Source organism: Tetrao urogallus (assembly GCF_951394365.1).
Source record: "Tetrao urogallus genome assembly, chromosome: 1".
NCBI classification, from domain to species: Eukaryota; Metazoa; Chordata; class Aves; order Galliformes; family Phasianidae; genus Tetrao; species Tetrao urogallus.
The window spans coordinates 144,837,148-144,854,644 of NC_136813.1; the positions used below are offsets into that span (position 1 = coordinate 144,837,148).

At 47.4% G+C, this 17,497-nt stretch overlaps 1 protein-coding gene across 3 annotated transcripts; it reads left to right on the top strand.

Moving 5' to 3' along the window:
• Positions 1-1,750: 1,750 nt before the first annotated feature.
• TEF (TEF transcription factor, PAR bZIP family member) lies at positions 1,751-16,217 on the top strand (the record flags this gene model as incomplete). Of its 3 annotated transcripts, none has more annotated exons than XM_079537543.1 (5): positions 1,751-1,853; positions 11,545-11,868; positions 13,240-13,460; positions 14,095-14,306; positions 16,196-16,217. In XM_079537543.1, 5 exons carry the CDS (start codon positions 1,751-1,753, stop codon positions 16,215-16,217), a joined length of 882 nt encoding a protein of 293 aa, XP_079393669.1. The 3 variants fall into 3 exon arrangements, with proteins under 3 accessions (XP_079393669.1, XP_079393670.1, XP_079393671.1); XM_079537545.1 differs by lacking the exon at positions 1,751-1,853 and adding an exon at positions 6,220-6,506; XM_079537544.1 differs by lacking the exon at positions 16,196-16,217 and having other exon boundaries at positions 14,095-14,501.
• Positions 16,218-17,497: the final 1,280 nt, after the last annotated feature.

Consider the following 17,497-nt stretch of genomic DNA (forward strand, 5'->3'; position numbering starts at 1 on the left):
ATACTGGGGCAGTGTTGATGCACCCTACCAGTGATGTTACCAAGTTCTTCAAAGAATCACAGAATGGTTGGGTTGGAAAAGACCTTAAAGCCCACTCAGTTCCACCCCTGTGCCGTGGGCAGGGCTGCCACCCAGCAGCTCAGGCTGCCCATAGCCCCATCCAACCTGGCCTTGAACCTCCAGGGATGGGGCACCACAGCTCTCTGGGCAGCCTGCGTCAATGTCTCACTACCTCTGAATAAAGAATTTCCTCTGAATATCTAATCTAAATCTCCTCTCTTTTAGTTTAAAACCTATTACTGCCCATGTAAAACCTTCTCCTGATTGAGAGCTTGATTTTCATCGGGTTGTGAGTCAAGAAGGACACATGGTGTTGGCAGGAGATTTTGTGGACATCGCAAACACAAGATGAGATGTGCCTTCTCAGCTCTATACGCAGTAACTTGTAAATGCCCACTGAAATTTAAGAATTCAAGATTTTGAGTGACAGTTTCCTCCCAACAAACCTAATTTGCCAAAGCAATAAATGTCAGCAACAGGACTAGAGGGAATAACCTCAAGTCACATCAGTGGAGGTTCAGGTTGGATATTAGGAAAAATTTCTTCTCCAAAAGAGTGGTCAGGCGCTGGCACAGGCTGACAATGGAGGCAGTGGAGTCACCATCCCTGGAGGTGTTTAAGAAACACTTATGTTGTAGTAAGGGACATGGTTTAGTGAGGAAGTACTGGCCGTAGCAGGATAGTTGGACTAGATGACCTTGGAGGTCTTTTCCAACCTTGGTGATTCTATGACTCAAACCACTGCAAGTCAGGAGCAAAAAGAAACAAAGGCACTTCTGTTCTCATTATTGCACTCAGCAAGAGAAGACCCCAGCACATGTAAGCCGCTCCTTGCCAAGACAGATCCCTATAAAGAAGATCAGATCTTTTTCTTCCTGTCTCCTGTCGATCCTCCACATTGAAAAGAATCCTTCACTAATAGAAGGGGCTTGCATGCTGAAGATCTTACCTAACCAGCTGTTATCAGAGTACTCTCAGGGTACATGAACTTGCCTCACATCACCGCTTTGAGAGGAGGTTGTTGGATTTCCAATAAAACTCTGTCGCTTCTGAAGAGAAATTCTGCGCTTTGTGCCTGATGCAGACTTGATAAGGAAGATGCCTTTCACTGTTAATCAGTAGGGACTTAGCATGGACACACAGTAAGTGTTACATCATAGAAAAACAGGCACTATCTGCCTCTCTGACAGCTGGAAAGTTAGCAGGCACATGCAGGCACGGTGTGTATGTCTCCGTGGGGCAGGCTGGGCAGCTCATAGCTCCACAGATCCATTTGCTGTTGTGCTCACAGCCACAGTGTTTGTATTTATTATAACACCTTGGGAAAGAAAAGGGTGCTGCCTTTTCAAAGTTAGATAACTGGCCCAGTTCTTCGCAGTCGGATTGGCTGCGAGAGGCCCTGTAAAACCGTGCTGGCCAGCAGCCCGGCCCAGCCCTGCTAGGCTGCAAGCGATTTCCACAATTGGCCACTTCAGAGTGGGAGTGGGGGAGGTGAAGACAGCTGGGCAAACTGCATCTCCACCAAGCTGCTTCCCTTCCTCCTCGGGTTTTCTCAGCCGGAGTTATTTGGCAAAGCCTGCTCCGGGTGCCTCCAAACCCCTCTCGTGAGGTCCAGGCGAGTGGGTTGCGGCACTGGCGGCCAGGCTGCTGGCACTCCATTGGCCTCTCTAGAGCAGTCCCGGCACAGGACATGTCAGTCTGCAACAGCCCTGGGGGCCCCGCTGCCCTGGACTTTCCCGAAGTCCTGAAGTCCCTGCTGGAGTACTCCTTACCCTGGACCAACAAAATGACAGGTAGGACGGAGGGAACGCTTAGGGGTCTGGTTTTTTCTCCATAAATTGCAATGCGAGAAGCGGGCAGAAGTTTGTTCACTGCAAACTTTTCAAGGGTGTGCTGCCTCACCAAGTGAGCTGGGGAGTGCTGGGAGTGAGTGTGGTGTGCAGCTGGGAATAAAACAGCAGTGATGATGGATTGATTACAAAATCCATCAGGAGTGCTGAGCTCCTGATCCTTTTAATCTCAGCTACTTCTTGAGCGCCCTCAAAGCTTTCTGAGCAGGGAAGAATTGGGTACAAACCTTTGTGCTCACATAGGAGCAACTTCCAGGATTTCTATCCGTGCTATGTAATGGTTAATGAGTGCTCAGTCTCTGGACACTACTGCTCCCCAGATGTGCACTGCCTGGGGTGAGGTGCCCAGCTGGCTGATTCTGTGCAAACTTTGTGCATGATGCTGCAGTTGTTTATCGGTTAGAAGCTGAGGTACGGAACAAAACAAATGTTGTGTTTTCTTTGCAAGAGCACTCAGGTACTCCTAGGCTTTCCCACTCTCTGCAGCCTCCGAGAAAACAAATGGAAATGATCCAAGAAGTTGTTTAGTCTGTGCTTCTTCTGGGCTGACCAATTCTCTCCTGTTGGGCACGCTCCAAGCGCCCATCATATAACTCACGGACTTGATGGTTTTGGATGGGATGCCACATGCCCTTGGCAAGCTGTTTTTTGGTTGTTGTGTTGTAATGTTTGCTGACAAGTGCTAGCGAAGTGTGTGGGAACACCTCAGCACCATACGCTCATGTCCAGGCACGAGCAAGTTGAACTCACCAAAAAGAACTCCTGCTGAGTTGGCTGTTGGGCAGGGAGCTGCCAGAGGACAAGGCAGACAGCTCGCAGTCTTGAGGGCAAGCGTGACCCAAGCTGGGAACAGAAAAGCCAGGCCCACAGTGCGGAGGGGAGCTTTCCTTTTGCCCTGATTGTCAACAGGAAAGAAGAATGCTGTGGCAGTAAAGCAGCTGCCTGCTGAAATACAGCAAACACTGTGGGAAAAGGGAAGGGGAAATGCCCATACCTTCCAGAGGCTTATTTTATCACATTACTCTGTTCCTCCCATCTGTGAGCTTGCTTGGCTCACTCCTTTGCTGAGACTTCGACTGGCGTGCTTTACCTGGTGTGCTTACATACCACATGATGTGAAGCCACATGTTGGAAGCAGGTCATGTTTTCAGGGCCGACTGATGCCCATGTGGAAAGTAGACCTGGCTGGGAGGCAACCGGTAATGGACAGAGGTGGCTCACATGGCACAGAGCTTTGCTGGGGCTCTGCTGAAGTATGGCTTGCCCTTTGAGACCTCTGGTCTCCACAGCCAGGTGGATTGAACTAATCCAAGGGGGGAGTGCTGGCAAGATTGGTCTGTCTGGCAAGTAGGAGTAGGGACTGTTGGGGATCAATGATTTGCAGAGGAAATAATTTCATTTTAACTGAATGTGGCTTATTTGGCAACTGAGGTTGCTGTCTTGTGGCAGCTTTCCTCTTCAGTCCTGGGACCACCCTGCCTCTTAGCATCACCTCACGTAACCCTCAGAATTGTGATTATTGTGCCGCTTCCCTCCTGCGGCCAGTGTTCCCATCACGTCCTGCTTCCCACAAAGTTCTGTTCTCCCTGCCGGGTCTCCATACCTACACACCCCTCTTCTGTTTTTGTTTGGCCCTGTGTCTGAAACGAGGATTCAGACCTCCCAGCAGAGCTTGCTGGACATGTCCCACCCTGTGCTTAGCACTGGGCTGCTTTCTGCTTCCTTCCCTGCTGCATCAAAGCTGGGCTGTTCTGCATCATCTGTCCCCGACAGTGACAGCCAAGGCCACTGCATTCCTCTCCTCACATCTCATTGTCCCCCTCTCTTCCTCCTCGGCTGCAGAGCAAAATACCAAGTGTAAAGATCCAGGCAGATCCCAACTCAACCAGGAAGGTACAGCTGAGGGAGCAATGTCCACTTCGTGCTGGCAGCAACTTGAATCCCTACTCCCTTGAAGAAGTAAGGAAAAGCTCTCAGAGCAACCTCCTTCCTTGCTGGTGGGGCAGAGCCGACGCCTAGGCAGGGTGCTGTGAGAGGGAACCCACAGGAATGCTCCCCAGGACCTCCTGCCCTCAGGCAGAACAGCTAACATTGTGCAGGCTGAACCCTCCCCATGCACAGTCACGAGGCAGTGGCAGCGTAGAGTGAACTTTAGCTTCAGCAACTATTTAGCTGGGGTGGAAATGGGCTGGAGAAAGAGCATGATCAATCTAAATGGAAAATCCCTGGAGGAAAGGCTGCTGAGTGGATGTAGCAACCTCCATTCACACAGACGTCACCCAGCAAAGTAGCTGCCATTTAGATCTGTAGGGGGGGATGCACACAGAGCACATTCCTTGAAGGAGCTATGTACTGTACTGACACATAGCATCATCCCTGGGGGCCTCCAGCCACAACAACAATGGAACAAAGCAACCCAGAGAGCTGTAGCTGAATGGAGAGCCTGCAGCCTGCCCCACTTTGGCCAAGTCCCCTCATCCTATTCATAAGAAGCTGCTGTTTCCCAGCCTTGCTAGGTTGTGTTCTTGTTACCACCTACCATTTAGCTGTTTCCTGGGCAAGTGCTTTACTGTAAACCTTTACTTGCCCCTTGCTGAGCTGCATGTGCTGCCTCTGTCCTGTGTGGTCTGACATCTGTCTTTCATTGTCCCGTGTGAAGTGCCATCCCTCTTTTACTCATATGATTATTTCTTCTGCCAGCTGAGCTTGGCAAGGCAGAAGGAGCCTGTGAAAGGCACGTGGCAGCCCTGAAGCACACCAGGCAATGGAGCATGACCTGTTCTGCATGCTTTTGCAGTTGGGTTTATCAGCTGCAATGATATGTTAACCCACACTGCTCCAGCATCCTACATTCACCAGGTGGCCTTCCATGTGAGCTGGCATTGTCAAGGAGATTTTGTCTCCAGCCTATGCAAGAGAAGCAGCTGGCATTTAGGGTAGAGTGTGCTCCATGTCCCTCTGAGTTGGACAAGGGCTTGCTGCAGTGAGGTATCAGTGGGGAGCACCTACCACATGTCACTTCCAATCTTATCCCTTTCTTCTGGGGCATGCGGAGAGAAATTCAGACCTGATTTTGTGTCTCCGTGACCACTGAGATTTATTAGAAAGGGTCAAGTCAAGCTGTACTTTGAAACCACGATGTCTGAAGTTATTTCTGAAGCCTTTGCCCTGGAGGTCTGCAGAGGTGCAGCTGAAGCAAGGCAGCATTACAGTCTGCCAGGAGGGATAGGGCCCTTTTAGGGGGGAGAACCATTCTGCCCTTTCAGCCTTGGTGCTGCAGGGTGCAGCTGGGGCTCTTGCAGAGGGGCTGTGTGCCCGTTCCTCCGGCTGCTCGCAGCACCGGGCAGGTTTGCTGCAGCCAGCCTTCAGTGAGAGCCTTCAGGAGGCAGCAGCTGCTGGTAGCAGAGGCCTGTGTCTGTGGTGCTGTCACTTCTCCGAGCTTGCTCGTTCGGCAGAAGCTCCATACGCTCTGCCTGTGCTCTGGGGGATGAACTTGGCACACACACATCTCCCTGCACCTTCAGAAGCTTAAATCCCAGCACGAATCCCTGCCGCTGGAATAGAAGGCAGGCCCTGCCCGGACCACTGAGGGCAGCTGACGTCCCTCCTGGCTGCTCACGCTATGTGGGGCACGCAGCGGCCGCACTGCAATGTAGGGCAGAGGGAGATTAAATCCAGGCCGTCTGGGCAAGGCGATCCCGGCCTCCAGACAAGGGATATTTAGGGATCTGCCTGCCAGGGCGGGGCCTCGCCCCACAGCAACCGCTGCTGTGATGCAGCTCCCCAACGGCGGGCCTGGACCCGCGGAGATCAGGGCTAGCGACAGCACTTCACGGCCATACCGTTTCCACAGCCGCTACCGGTTACCGAAGGCCAGATGCCCGTGCGTGTGCGCGGGGTGAAATCTCTCGCTTCTGCGCATGCGCGCCCACCCCGCGACAGGCGCTGCTCCTCCGCCGCCCACGCGCGCACTCGGTCCGCCCCTCCCGCCGCCTTTAGGAGCAGTTGGCGGTGACGCAGAGCTCTACAGGAGGGGCGAGGGGCGGGGCCTCGCATGCTAACGAGCCGCCGCAGCCTGCCCCTGCACGTGCCCCGGAGGGCGGGGGACGCGTGCCCGCGCCGGCCGCGGAGGGGCGGGGAGGGCGGAGCCCTGCAGCGAGGTCCCGCCCCTAGAGCGGCACGGGCCAATCGGCGCCGCGGAGAGGGCGGGTCGAGTCGCGAGGGCTCGGGTGGGCGGTGCCGCGGCGCTCGTGAATATTGAAGCGAGAGGCGGACGCGCATGCGCCCTTCCGCTCCAGCTGCTCGGTGTCGCTGGGTCCCGGGGTGCCGCCGCAGCAGCCTGGCGCCGCACGCCGTGGCCGTCGGCGACCATTGACAGCCCGTCAGGCGCCCGCCGGCTCGCGGGGAGTATGCCCGGCCGCGCCGCGCACCAGGAGGCGGCGGCGGCGGCGGCGGGAGGAGCGGCAGCGGAGCCCGCGGCAGCCGGGGGGAGCGCGGGGGTCGTCGCGCAGCAGCCCGAGCAGCAGGGCCTGGCGGGAGCCTTCCCGCTGGTGCTGAAGAAGCTGATGGAGAATCCCCCGCGGGACGCGAGGCTGGGTGAGCGCGCGTGGGCGGCGGGAGCGCGCGGCACCCCAGCCCCCCCGCTTCCCCTCTCTCCATTCCCATTCCCCTCCTTCCACCGCTCTCCCCTCCCTCTGCCATCGCCGTCCTCCCGCCTTAGGGGCGGGCCCGGTGCGGGTTGGGGGGGTGGAGATCCGGGGGGCGCCCCCTGCGCCCGTTCTCTCCGCCCCGAGCCCCGCAGCGTGCCGGGGGGAGAGGTTGGGGCCGCTCCGGGTGCGTCGAGGCGGGGAGAAACGCTTCAGGTGGGAGGGGTGTAGGGTGTGCCGCGGGAGGCGGCCGCCTCCGTTGCCGCAAAGTTGGGCTGGAAGGAGCCTTCAGGTGCCTCTGTCTGCTCTAGGCGCTAAGCGAGCCTAATCCCCAAGGGTGTGCCCGGTACCTGCGCCGTCCTGCCCGGCCGGCGCTCCTCTGCTCCTGAGGGCAGCGTTGTGCAAACAGGGCTGGCTGCAGCCTTCCCAGTGCAGAGCCGTTGGCGTTTTTTATCCTTGCACAGTACTGCGTAAACCTATTCGTCTCGTGATTCTGGCCAATACCTTTTTCTCCTTTCTGCTTTAAAAAATAAATAAATAATAATAATAATAGAAAGGTCAGCCTCGGATAGAGGTTGGCCGTGTTGCTATGGCACAGGATGCTGCAGTGCATTTTGAATCTCCAATGTTATGGCAGTGCTGAGGTTGTTATCCTCACCCAATACCCTTTAGAGGTGACAGTGCTATCAGAAACAACCTCGGGTGGTGTGTGGTGACCAAACGGGATATGGCTGCTTTGTTTTCTACGCCCAGCATTTGGAGCTGTGAAATTTTAAAACAAATAAGGATGCCTTGCACTGCTCTAGAATGAGAAGCACTGAATTGTTTTCCCCTTACCAGATGACCCCGTTCCAGCTTGGGAAGGCACACAGCATGACCCTGTTAAGCTTATTGGTGGGCCTGCTGAATTCTGATTACCCCTCTCCATTCACACCGGGATGAAGTTCACACTGTTCCCATTCTTAATTTTCTCCCTGGGCTTCCTTTAATTCACCTGGCACTATGTCATTTCATTTCATGCTTCCTGAAACGTGTTGCTTTGTTTGTTTTGGTCTCGATGCTTCAATTCTCTGCATGTTTGCAAGACAGAGAAAAAAGGCACCGCTGTTAGCAGGTAACTGTTCTTAATTTTACAAAAGACCTGCCAGTACAATTGCAACTACTGACTTCAGAGGATCCTTCTTTTATTTTCTGTTCCTTTACAAGGCATGGATGGAACCAAAGTGTCAGCAGGCTTTCTAAGAAAGGCTCCTGTGTGCTTTGCCTGTTGACAATATACAATTTGCTGTATTATTTTGAGGTAAATGGTGTCAACTAGCTGCAGTTGTGTCCATTTATAGTCTGCACAAGCTTCCTATGGGTTTTCCAACTGCCCTGGGTAATTTGACTACCCAGTAAGCGAGCAGGCTTTCTAATCCTTCTGAGCAACAGCAGAGGACATCCAGTTCCAACTGAATGCCATCATCTTGAACGCTCTGCCATGTACTGAGTATATGCAACAGCACTTGTAAGTTGTTCTTGAGCAGAGCATAAGGGTTAAATAAAAAAACCCAGTAATTTAAAATAATGAAGTCTGTGGCGTAAGGGAAGAGGATTAATATTTTGAAGCAGGAGTGTAGGTCCTGCCTATTAATAATGAACTGCTGTATACTCTCCAGTCCAAAGGATGCCTTAATCACCAGTTGCATGCCGGTGTGGCAGGAATGCCTCAACAAACATCACAGTAATGGGCATCAGGAGTACATTACTCTAAAACCTATCTTGTTGCACTGTCACAAATGGGGCTGAAGATCTGTGGAAGAATCAGCCTTGGACTATACAGCATTTTCTGTATAATTTGGCAAAATATTTTTGATGAAGGGGGGCTTCCTCAAAAGTGTGGGTACTGGTAGTGGCCTAAACATCTGTCTTGTCTTGTGGAAAAACAAGCATGAGCAATAAAGCTCTTTCCCACTTGCTAAAATGAGTGTTTCCAGCTGTTAGTGACCTGGAGTTCTTGATTTTCGTTGCCAGAATTATTTAAGGTAAACTAGTGACCTCTCTTAACAGCAGATGTACAAGCTAGTTAATAGGTCATAGTAGCAGAATGAGAGGACTAAATTGGACGTGAGCTTTCAGCTGCAGAACTACAGTCCAGATTTACCAGGGTGACCTTGAATCACTGCAAATGGAGCCTCTTAGGATACTGCAGCTCTGCTGTCAGGTAATACCTGTTTACACTATAAATATATTTGGAGAATTAATGTTTCAGGTCCCTGTGCTGGGGCAGGCGGAAACTTTCACCTCAAGATGCAAGAAGTTAATTAGTGTTTCATTAGATATTGTGTACCCAGCAGGATGTTGTGCAGCAGGAAATAAAGATTAAATGAATTGAAAGAAAGCCAGTGGGAAAATGTCAGTGTAAAAATGATCACACAACAGTTCTATCTTTTTATGCGTCATGTTTGAAATACACGGGCACTCAGTACGCCTGCTAACGGCTGCTATTTTAATTTTGTTTCAGATATTGCTGCTAGAAGTGAGGGTGGAGAAAGAGGCAGCGTAGCTAAACAAAGACCACACTGGGGACTCAGTGCTTGTCCAGTTCTCAACGTGTAGCAAAAGGAAAAGAATCAGGCGGTCCTCTCATGTGAAGAAAGGATTTAATTTGACGTGAGCCAGGGACAATAGCAAGGGGAAGTTGGAAGGGCTGCGGTCTTTTTGGGGTACTAAAGTACAGCAGGATGATGGTGCACATCTGTGGGGCTCTGAAAGTTCTTATAAGAGCCACACGTGCCTGGAGTATGGCATCTATCTTCTGGGTTGGGGGGGAGAGGAGGGAAGGGAGGGGTTGGAGACGCAACAGCTAAGCTTTGTATTTTGAGATGTTGCGTTAGATGTTGCAATGCCCGTGCACTACTGTCTGTGTTAAGACTTGCATAGTTTATAATGGAATACTGATGTTTTTAAGACCAAGGGGTGATGACGCTTTGATTCGACATTCACAAGTTGTCTGTCATGTTGATAAAAAAATAAAGTGATTTATACAGAAATCATTATTGTCACTTGTTTTGTATTGTTACGGGATTGTACACCACTCCTTGTACAAATCTGGGTGGTTGTGTTGGGCAATATGCAAACCTTATGGGAATGCACTATCCTAGATTCAAAAGCTTGATGTAAAATGGCTGTTCTGATTTGGTGGAGTGTGCCTCACTAGTGACGTCATCTTTGTGTGTGAAACAGAGCAGACAGCATTTCTTTACTTGCTTCGAGTACAAGCTGTTTAGAACATTCGGTCAGTTTGGATCGTGGCTGTTAACCTGAACGTTTGCTTTGCCTGGGAAAAGGTAGGGAAGTTAGTAAAGGAGTTTATAGCAGGGATAGGTGTTGGGAGGTGGAAGTTCAGAGGCAGCGGTGTGAAGTTGTGAGGGGAGCAGCCCATAGCTGCGAGGAGATGATGTTGACAAAGCTTACCCTTTAGGTACTTATTGTTAGTCCCAAGTCTGTAGCTGATAAGTATTTTCTTGTGTGTTTAGATTAGTAGCTATCTCTTGTATAAAATGTTCGGGGGATGGTGGATGAAAACGATAATTTATTTTGTGTGGCAGTGCTGTTCTTTGAGCCATAAAAAGCTCTTTCAATCTCAGTTCCGTCTCAGCTAAGGCAGCAGTGGAAGGAATGCCAGTTTTATCAAATAGGCTTTATATAAATAGGCTTTTCTGATTTGGAGCACGGTTTCAACCACACTCCCACCTCGATGAAGTAGAATACTCCTTTAGTATATTTTAGCTGGTCTGGAATATCCCATTGCCAAGGGCTTGTGCGTTTTGCTAGGCTGATGTGTGCAGATGCTGGAGATCCACAGTGCTCCAGTGTACTTCCCTGCAGCCCTTGTTCCCTCAGAGTGGGTATTTTATCTGTTTCCTTGATAAGATGCAGTTCCCAGTTGGTACAGCTGCACCTGGTGACTGTTCCTTTTGATGGCAGCACTGGCTTCAGTAGTCGCTGCCCTAACATTGCTTCTGCAGTGCTTCCTTGCAGTGCAGGTAGAATTGCATAGCTATGAGGAGAACTGGATCAGGAACAGAACTTGGACTTTTTTTTTATTTTTGCTGATTTATTTTTATCTCTAAAATTATGTAATTATTCCATAACTTGAGTTTTCTGCTTGGATTCTGTCCCAGACAGTTGTGAAGATTCAGTAGCTATGGGGAATGTAGAAACAGCCATTTTTCAGTATTACATGCTTTGTAGCATAGTAAATGGAGAGCTCATCAGTCTTTTCTGGCTTGGGGGAGGAGATGTGGGAGTATGCCTTATCAGACATCTCCCCAAAGAGGCAAAATTGTGTGTAGGTACACTGAGCTATCTATAGTGAACAGCATTTGGAGCTATTACTTTATGTGGACATGCTGAGTCATTTTAGAAAGGAATGCATCTACAATACTGAACAGTAGTGGTCCGGGTCTCTGATGTGCTGTGGACCCTTCTAGCCGATTTTCAAATGCAGTCTGAAAACCCTTATTTACTTCTGAATGTCAATCTAAATTATTCTTATTCTTCTGCACCTTCTTTCCCTCATGCATTGAATAAACTACTCTGCTTCCTCAAAGTTCTCTTAATGGCTTCCGTTGTAATTCTGTGTCAGGACATTCATTTCCCCATCTTCCAGGACAAGTCAGGGAAAGACAAATGAACGCACAGCAGCAAAACCAGTCTATTTTGCAGTGGCTAGTGAATAATAAGCCAGATGCAGTATTATAATGTACTTTGGTGAGTTCTCACAGCAGAGTTGATGGTCTTCAAGGCTACTCAACTGTGGTCCAGCCCTTGCAGGGGGGCAAAGTACACCATGCTGAGCTGCATACAAATGTTGCCTTTCAACATCTGCATTTCCAGATCATGTCTTGAGGCAGAAATACGGTTTACTGAATTTTCTTCCATGGGATTTTTTTTTTTTTAATTTTAAGCTGCAACTTGTGCAGTGACCTACTTGTATCTTTCAGATAAAGAGAAGAAGATAAAGCTTGAGGAAGATGAGGCGGCAGCTGCCAGCACTATGGCAGTCTCAGCTTCCCTCATGCCACCTATTTGGGACAAAACTATTCCTTACGATGGAGAGTCATTCCATCTGGAGTACATGGATCTGGATGAATTTCTCCTAGAGAATGGAATTCCTTCCAGCCCTACTCACCTGGATTTGAACCAGAATCCACTCATGCCTGTGGCTAAGCTGGAAGAAAAGGAGCCAGCCAGTGCATCCACCGGTTCTCCTGTGTCTTCGTCATCTACTGCCGTCTACCAGCAATCTGAAGCAGCCTCCAGCACAGGTAGATGGAATTGTTTTGATTGTTCTGCTATCAGCAGGTGCCTCTTTAGATCCAAGAGGAGATGTGCTAACCCATTGCTGTTAGCTGTGGCAGGCTAAGTAACAGGAAAGTGCTCAGCGTAGCCCGTGTGTCAATTCATGAAGATGCTGCCTCTCGTCTTCCTCAGTCTCCTTGCTGGAAAAATGAGTCAATGTTTACAAGTATGCAGCCTTTCTCTTTTTGAAATCAGTGAAGCTGGAATGCCAGCATAAAAAATTTGCTTTCTTAATTTTGCTTATTTGGTGAGAAGCTGGGCGTGTTGTGAATTCAGCTGCTCAGATTGTCTTCTAACAGATTTGATAGGTTGTGCCAAGTCACTTGTACTGCCTTGGTTTGTCCCTCAAATAACAATGCTTAATTGGAAAAATAAATAAATAAAAAAGGCAGCCTTTCCTTGCTTGCCTGTGAAAATGGCAAACTGACCTTTGGAAAAGGTCTATTAATGGTACAGTTTAATATTCTGTGTTGCTTTGAAGAGAGAATGAAGGAACAAAGAAACAAAACTATGTACTTAAATGGTACTGAGAGACTTCTGCTTTTCATGAGTAGGGTTTGAGCTAGATTTGGAGTTTAAACTTCTTAGCCACTAGACTTGCACAGTGCTATTTCAGGAGCAGAGTTTACAGCAAGCATTTTGCTGAGGACCTCCTCCTGGGAACCTATGCGAAAAGCAAAACATGAAATTCTTTCTGTAAGACATAAGGTGTGTTATTTGCTTGTTTTTTTCCAGGTGGCATATGAAAAGATTTGTTCATTGATCTCTGCTTCAGGTTGCACTGATATTACAAACTCGATGAACTTGAGTTGCTAAGTTGCATAAATATGTCAAAGTTCACGTGAACGCTGTCAGGCAGCTTGTTGGGGCACTTCTGTTCCCATGTGGCAAGGTTGTAGCATGTATTTAAATTTGTACCAAATCTACACTTCTTTAGTCCTTTGGTAATGCAATTGTCTTACCTTTGAAGGACTTAGGACTGCAGTGTTTGGGCAAGCTTTTTTTTTCTGTGAAGTTTTCAAAGTGACAAATCTCAGGCTGATACAATTTCCATGCTTAGAAACAAACTTGCTGTAGCAACCCTAAATGTGCTCAAGTGCAAAAAAACACTTTGAGGAAGTCTTAGCTTTTGTCCCACACCTGTCTACTCATGTCTGTTAGTCTGGCAGATGGTCCTGGAACTTGTGTTACAGTGGACATACAGTACCAAGCATTGCATTAGAGAAATATCAGGTAGTGCTGTTCAATGCTGGCTGCAACAACAGAGGTATCCAGCGTGGCTTCTGAGTTGATTCTCTTCATCCTGCTGAATGTGTTGCAACTTCTGTTTTTGCCAGAATCCCCACCGCAAAACGAGAGAAATACACCCAGCCCCATTGATCCTGACTGTGTAGAAGTTGAGGTGAATTTTAATCCTGATCCTGCTGATTTAGTGCTGTCCAGTGTGCCTGGTGGTGAGCTTTTCAATCCTCGCAAGCACAAGTTTACTGAAGAGGACCTGAAACCACAACCAATGATTAAAAAAGCAAAGAAGGTTTTTGTCCCAGATGAGCAAAAGGTAACAGATTTATTACTGCAGACTTCTCTAGGCTGTGATCAAAATTTTTCACTCTTTGACCAAACACACTCACATATAAAGGTAACATGCTGTACATACATGACTGGGGAAAAGCATTGCCGGGAATAGAATTGACAAGTAAACCACTGTTCTTGCTGTTTTGCTGGTTTAGTACCATGAGATAATTACCAGGCAGGAGCAACTGAAAATGATATACACAGAAATTAGAAGAACTGTCTGGTCACGTCCACATCGGCTGCGCTTTGAAGGCCAGTGTATGTATTTGCCCAGCATTATGCCTGCTGTAGCTTTGAGCAGACAAGAGGCTATTTTTCTTGGAAGTTCATTCTTGAATTGAAATTAAGTCAAGAGCAGATTTCAATTGGACAGCATAGTAGCCAGGTCTTTTATTCTCCCCACTTCTAGGAGGGCATCTTGTTTATGCTAAAGCAAGACTTGCATGTGATTATGAAATCTTACAGTGCTCCCTTGCCTATATTTTAGCATCTGAGCCTTACGAACCAATGAAGGAAGCTCTCAAGTATGGCGTGTAGTGCCCTTATAGGACACAGGTGTTCATTTGATACAAAATATCGGGTTGGCATCTTTTTTTTCTTATTTCTTTCTGCTCCAGGACGAAAAGTACTGGACAAGACGAAAGAAGAACAATGTGGCAGCAAAGCGTTCCCGTGATGCTCGACGATTAAAGGAGAATCAGATCACAATTCGGGCAGCCTTCCTTGAGAAAGAGAATACGGCCCTGAGGACGGAGGTTGCAGAGCTGCGCAAGGAAGTGGGGCGATGCAAGAACATTGTTTCTAAATACGAGACCAGATACGGACCCTTGTAAGCACACCCCTTTTCCTTGTTAGGGCTCGTTGTTTTAGCCTCTTAGACTTCTCTGCCTTCTGTAGAGACTTTCAGAAATAAAGTTTGTGGAGGCTTTGCCATTTTGCATCTTAAAAAAAAAAAAAAAAAAAAAAAAAAAAAAAAAAAAAAAAAGTTGGCAAAACATTCAGACACATTTCCTGATTATCATGTTGCCCGAAAACTTAGTGTCCGTATTTACAACTTTAGCACTAATAGAGCACTTTCTGATGTCATACGAAAGAACAGATTATCCTGTCCAAAGGAATATACACAGATTCCTTGTGACTGGACAGAGCTTTTGCTTTCTGTTCTAATCTCTCTTTTTTTTTTCAATGGAGGGAAAAAAGCAAAGACCAGAGTCCCTTAGGCTCTTTTTTTCTTTTTTTTTTTTGTTTTCAAGAAAATCTTACTCTTTTGTACCTGTGTGCCACCTCCCTGCCCCAGTCAAATTGTGAAACATCATTTTAAGATGTTGCTGTGCAGCATCATGAAATTTTCCTCTCCCATTTAGAGGCACTAGAAAGCACTCTCTTCCTGTTGAAGAGGAACAGAGAATCTTTAGGACAGGGAAATGTTCGATCTCTTGTGGAAACTGAGATCTCTACCTTAAGCACTAGGAAAACTACAGTCAGTACAGTGTTGGTAAAATACTGCTTAAGCCTCTAGATAGGCTCTAATTCTGGGTAACTTCCAGGAGCCTAGAATAGAGAACAGCAGGGAGTCCCTCACTTTACAGATGACTACAGAATAGTTTGTTGTGGATTTTAAGCTGTAATTCTACCACCACCTTTCATTTTTTTGTTCCCTGAGGGGAGACTTCTTCCTTGAATTGCTGATGAAGCAGCATGTTCATCATAACTGAGGAGTAAGGGGGAAAAAGAAGTCTGCCTTCTTATGCTGAATTTGAGGCCCATCTGTTAAGGAATTGCTTTTAAAATTTTTACAGAAAATCTTCTGTAGCATGAGAAACAGAGAAACTAGCCACTGTTACTTTGTTACACCTTACCTGTTGTACAAAGGTTTTGTTGTTTTTTTGTTGTTTGTTTTGGTCCTTTGCCTCCCAAATATGCTATGGAACAAGCTACCAACAGTACACCTCCATATCTCTTGTGTAGCAGTGTATCTGGACTCTGTGCTTGCTGGTTCTCTCTCTAGCATGCTTCTTGATAGAAAATTAATATACAAGACTTGCTCTCTTGAAAATAATCCATTCTCAGCACCAAGTGCTGCTTCAACAGTATGTGCTGCTAAAAGAGAACTATGTTGCGTGTGATGTTGGGACCTTCTCCATGACCTCCAGCTGCAAGAGCCAGAAGCTTTAACAGAAGTATTTGTGCAGAAGTTCCCTTCTAGAACAAGAGAAGCTATCTTAAGATAGCAGTTATGTCAGAACTTCTGAGCTGTGCTTCCTGGGCTAATGCTTCTATTAGGGAGTGAACAAGAGGTAGCAGATGTTGAGGGTAGTTTCCAGTTCCCCTCTTGAAATCTGAAAAGAATGTTGAGGGAAATGAAACAGAGGTTCTTTCCTGTACTAAAGACTTTGTGCCCAGCTTGTCTTTTAAACATAATGGAAAAATTGGTATGAATTTAAACCAATTGTGCGTTGACTTCTTAAGAAAGTGGAGAAGCAGGCTAATCCAGTACAGTTAAAGTAAATGTATGCTTTGATCTCTCTCCCCTTTTTATGTTCTAATTCGACCAGAGTGTCTCTTCGTACTTTGTTGGTCTGATTTCTTTCAAACATGCTAAAAATGGTCACCCTTTCAGCAGGGGATTTGCTTTCACAGGGTGGTGTGTGGTGGTGGTGATGGCGGGAAGGATATTATAAATAAATTGTCACACTTAACACTTTGCTTTGTTTAAAGTGACTTATCTGATTCCGAGTGATGCAACTTTAAAGACTTTTAAAAACAAAGAAACTAAAAAGCACACATGAATCGCCAGTCTTCAGAGTGAGCAGTGAAATCTTTGAGGTGTCCCAACACAACTGACGATGACCCTGCCTGCCTGCTTGCCTGCAAGTACCCCATCTGAACTACCCAGGGCTGGGCATGATGAAAAGTGCAAAGTCTCCTTAATTCTGTATATGGCTTTCTTATCTGTCTTTCTCACTGTAACTATGAACTACAATAAGCTTACTTACTGGGGGTTTTGTCAAGACACTCAAAGTTCATGTTTCAAAGTCTGTTTACAGCCTGTGTGAGTAGTGACTGTTCTGGCACTCGAGTCGGAGAAAATAGAGAGATTTAAATGGAAGTGTCTGTATATAGTAAGAACTGCTATACTTTAAAACTTCTTTCCCCTGCAGTAGAATAAGTTGTACCTAATGCTGCAGCTCGCTTCTGGTACAGCATAGCATCTTGTGGAGTATTGTGAGTGCAGAATCAAAGACAGCAGTTTGTGACGTGTAAGGCTTCCAGTGCAGAGTAATACAGCAGATGTATTGAAACAATGCAGAAAGCACCCCAGTGTGCCATATGAAGGCCTGTAAGAAAATCTCTATCAAACAACCCATGCCAGAGGAAAAACTCTGCTGTAACCTGCCTTCTGATTTTTTTTATTTTTTTTTTCCAAGGCTCACTTTCTTTTAATGGTATCTCTCTGAAACAAAGTCTGATCTTGTGTTACAAGTCAGCAGTCATGGACAAGGTGCTGGTCTGATCCCCATGTCTTTTGGCAGTGTAAGGCTACCAAGTGAGTATTAGTGCCAGCAAAGCAATGGCTATGAGCTGCCATGCTGCAATTTGCCCTCTCTTGACTACATGAGAACTGCAGTGGCAGAAGAGTATTTCATTTGTTTGACAAACCTGAAACAGCTAAAGACTTTGCAGAGGTGCAGCAGGCACCTTAAGTACCAGGACCCTTCCTTGTGCTGGTGCGGGAGAGTAGATGAAAGCTTAGGCAGATTGTGCAGATGATTATTGTGTGTAGAAGATGGGGAAAGTAGGTGGAAGGTCCTTTGTAATAGCTTCATCAGCCAAACAAGAATCTACCTTTATGTTGAGGAAGGTTAAGAGCTGTATTTAAGTGGGAAGAACAAGTACTTGCTTTCTGGGAAAGTAGCACAGAGCTGTAGCCTGTAAGACAGGAGTGAATGTTTGGTGTATTTGTGCCTGGAGATTGATGAATAGCACACACCTCAAGAGAAATAACCCAAAAAGCTTTCA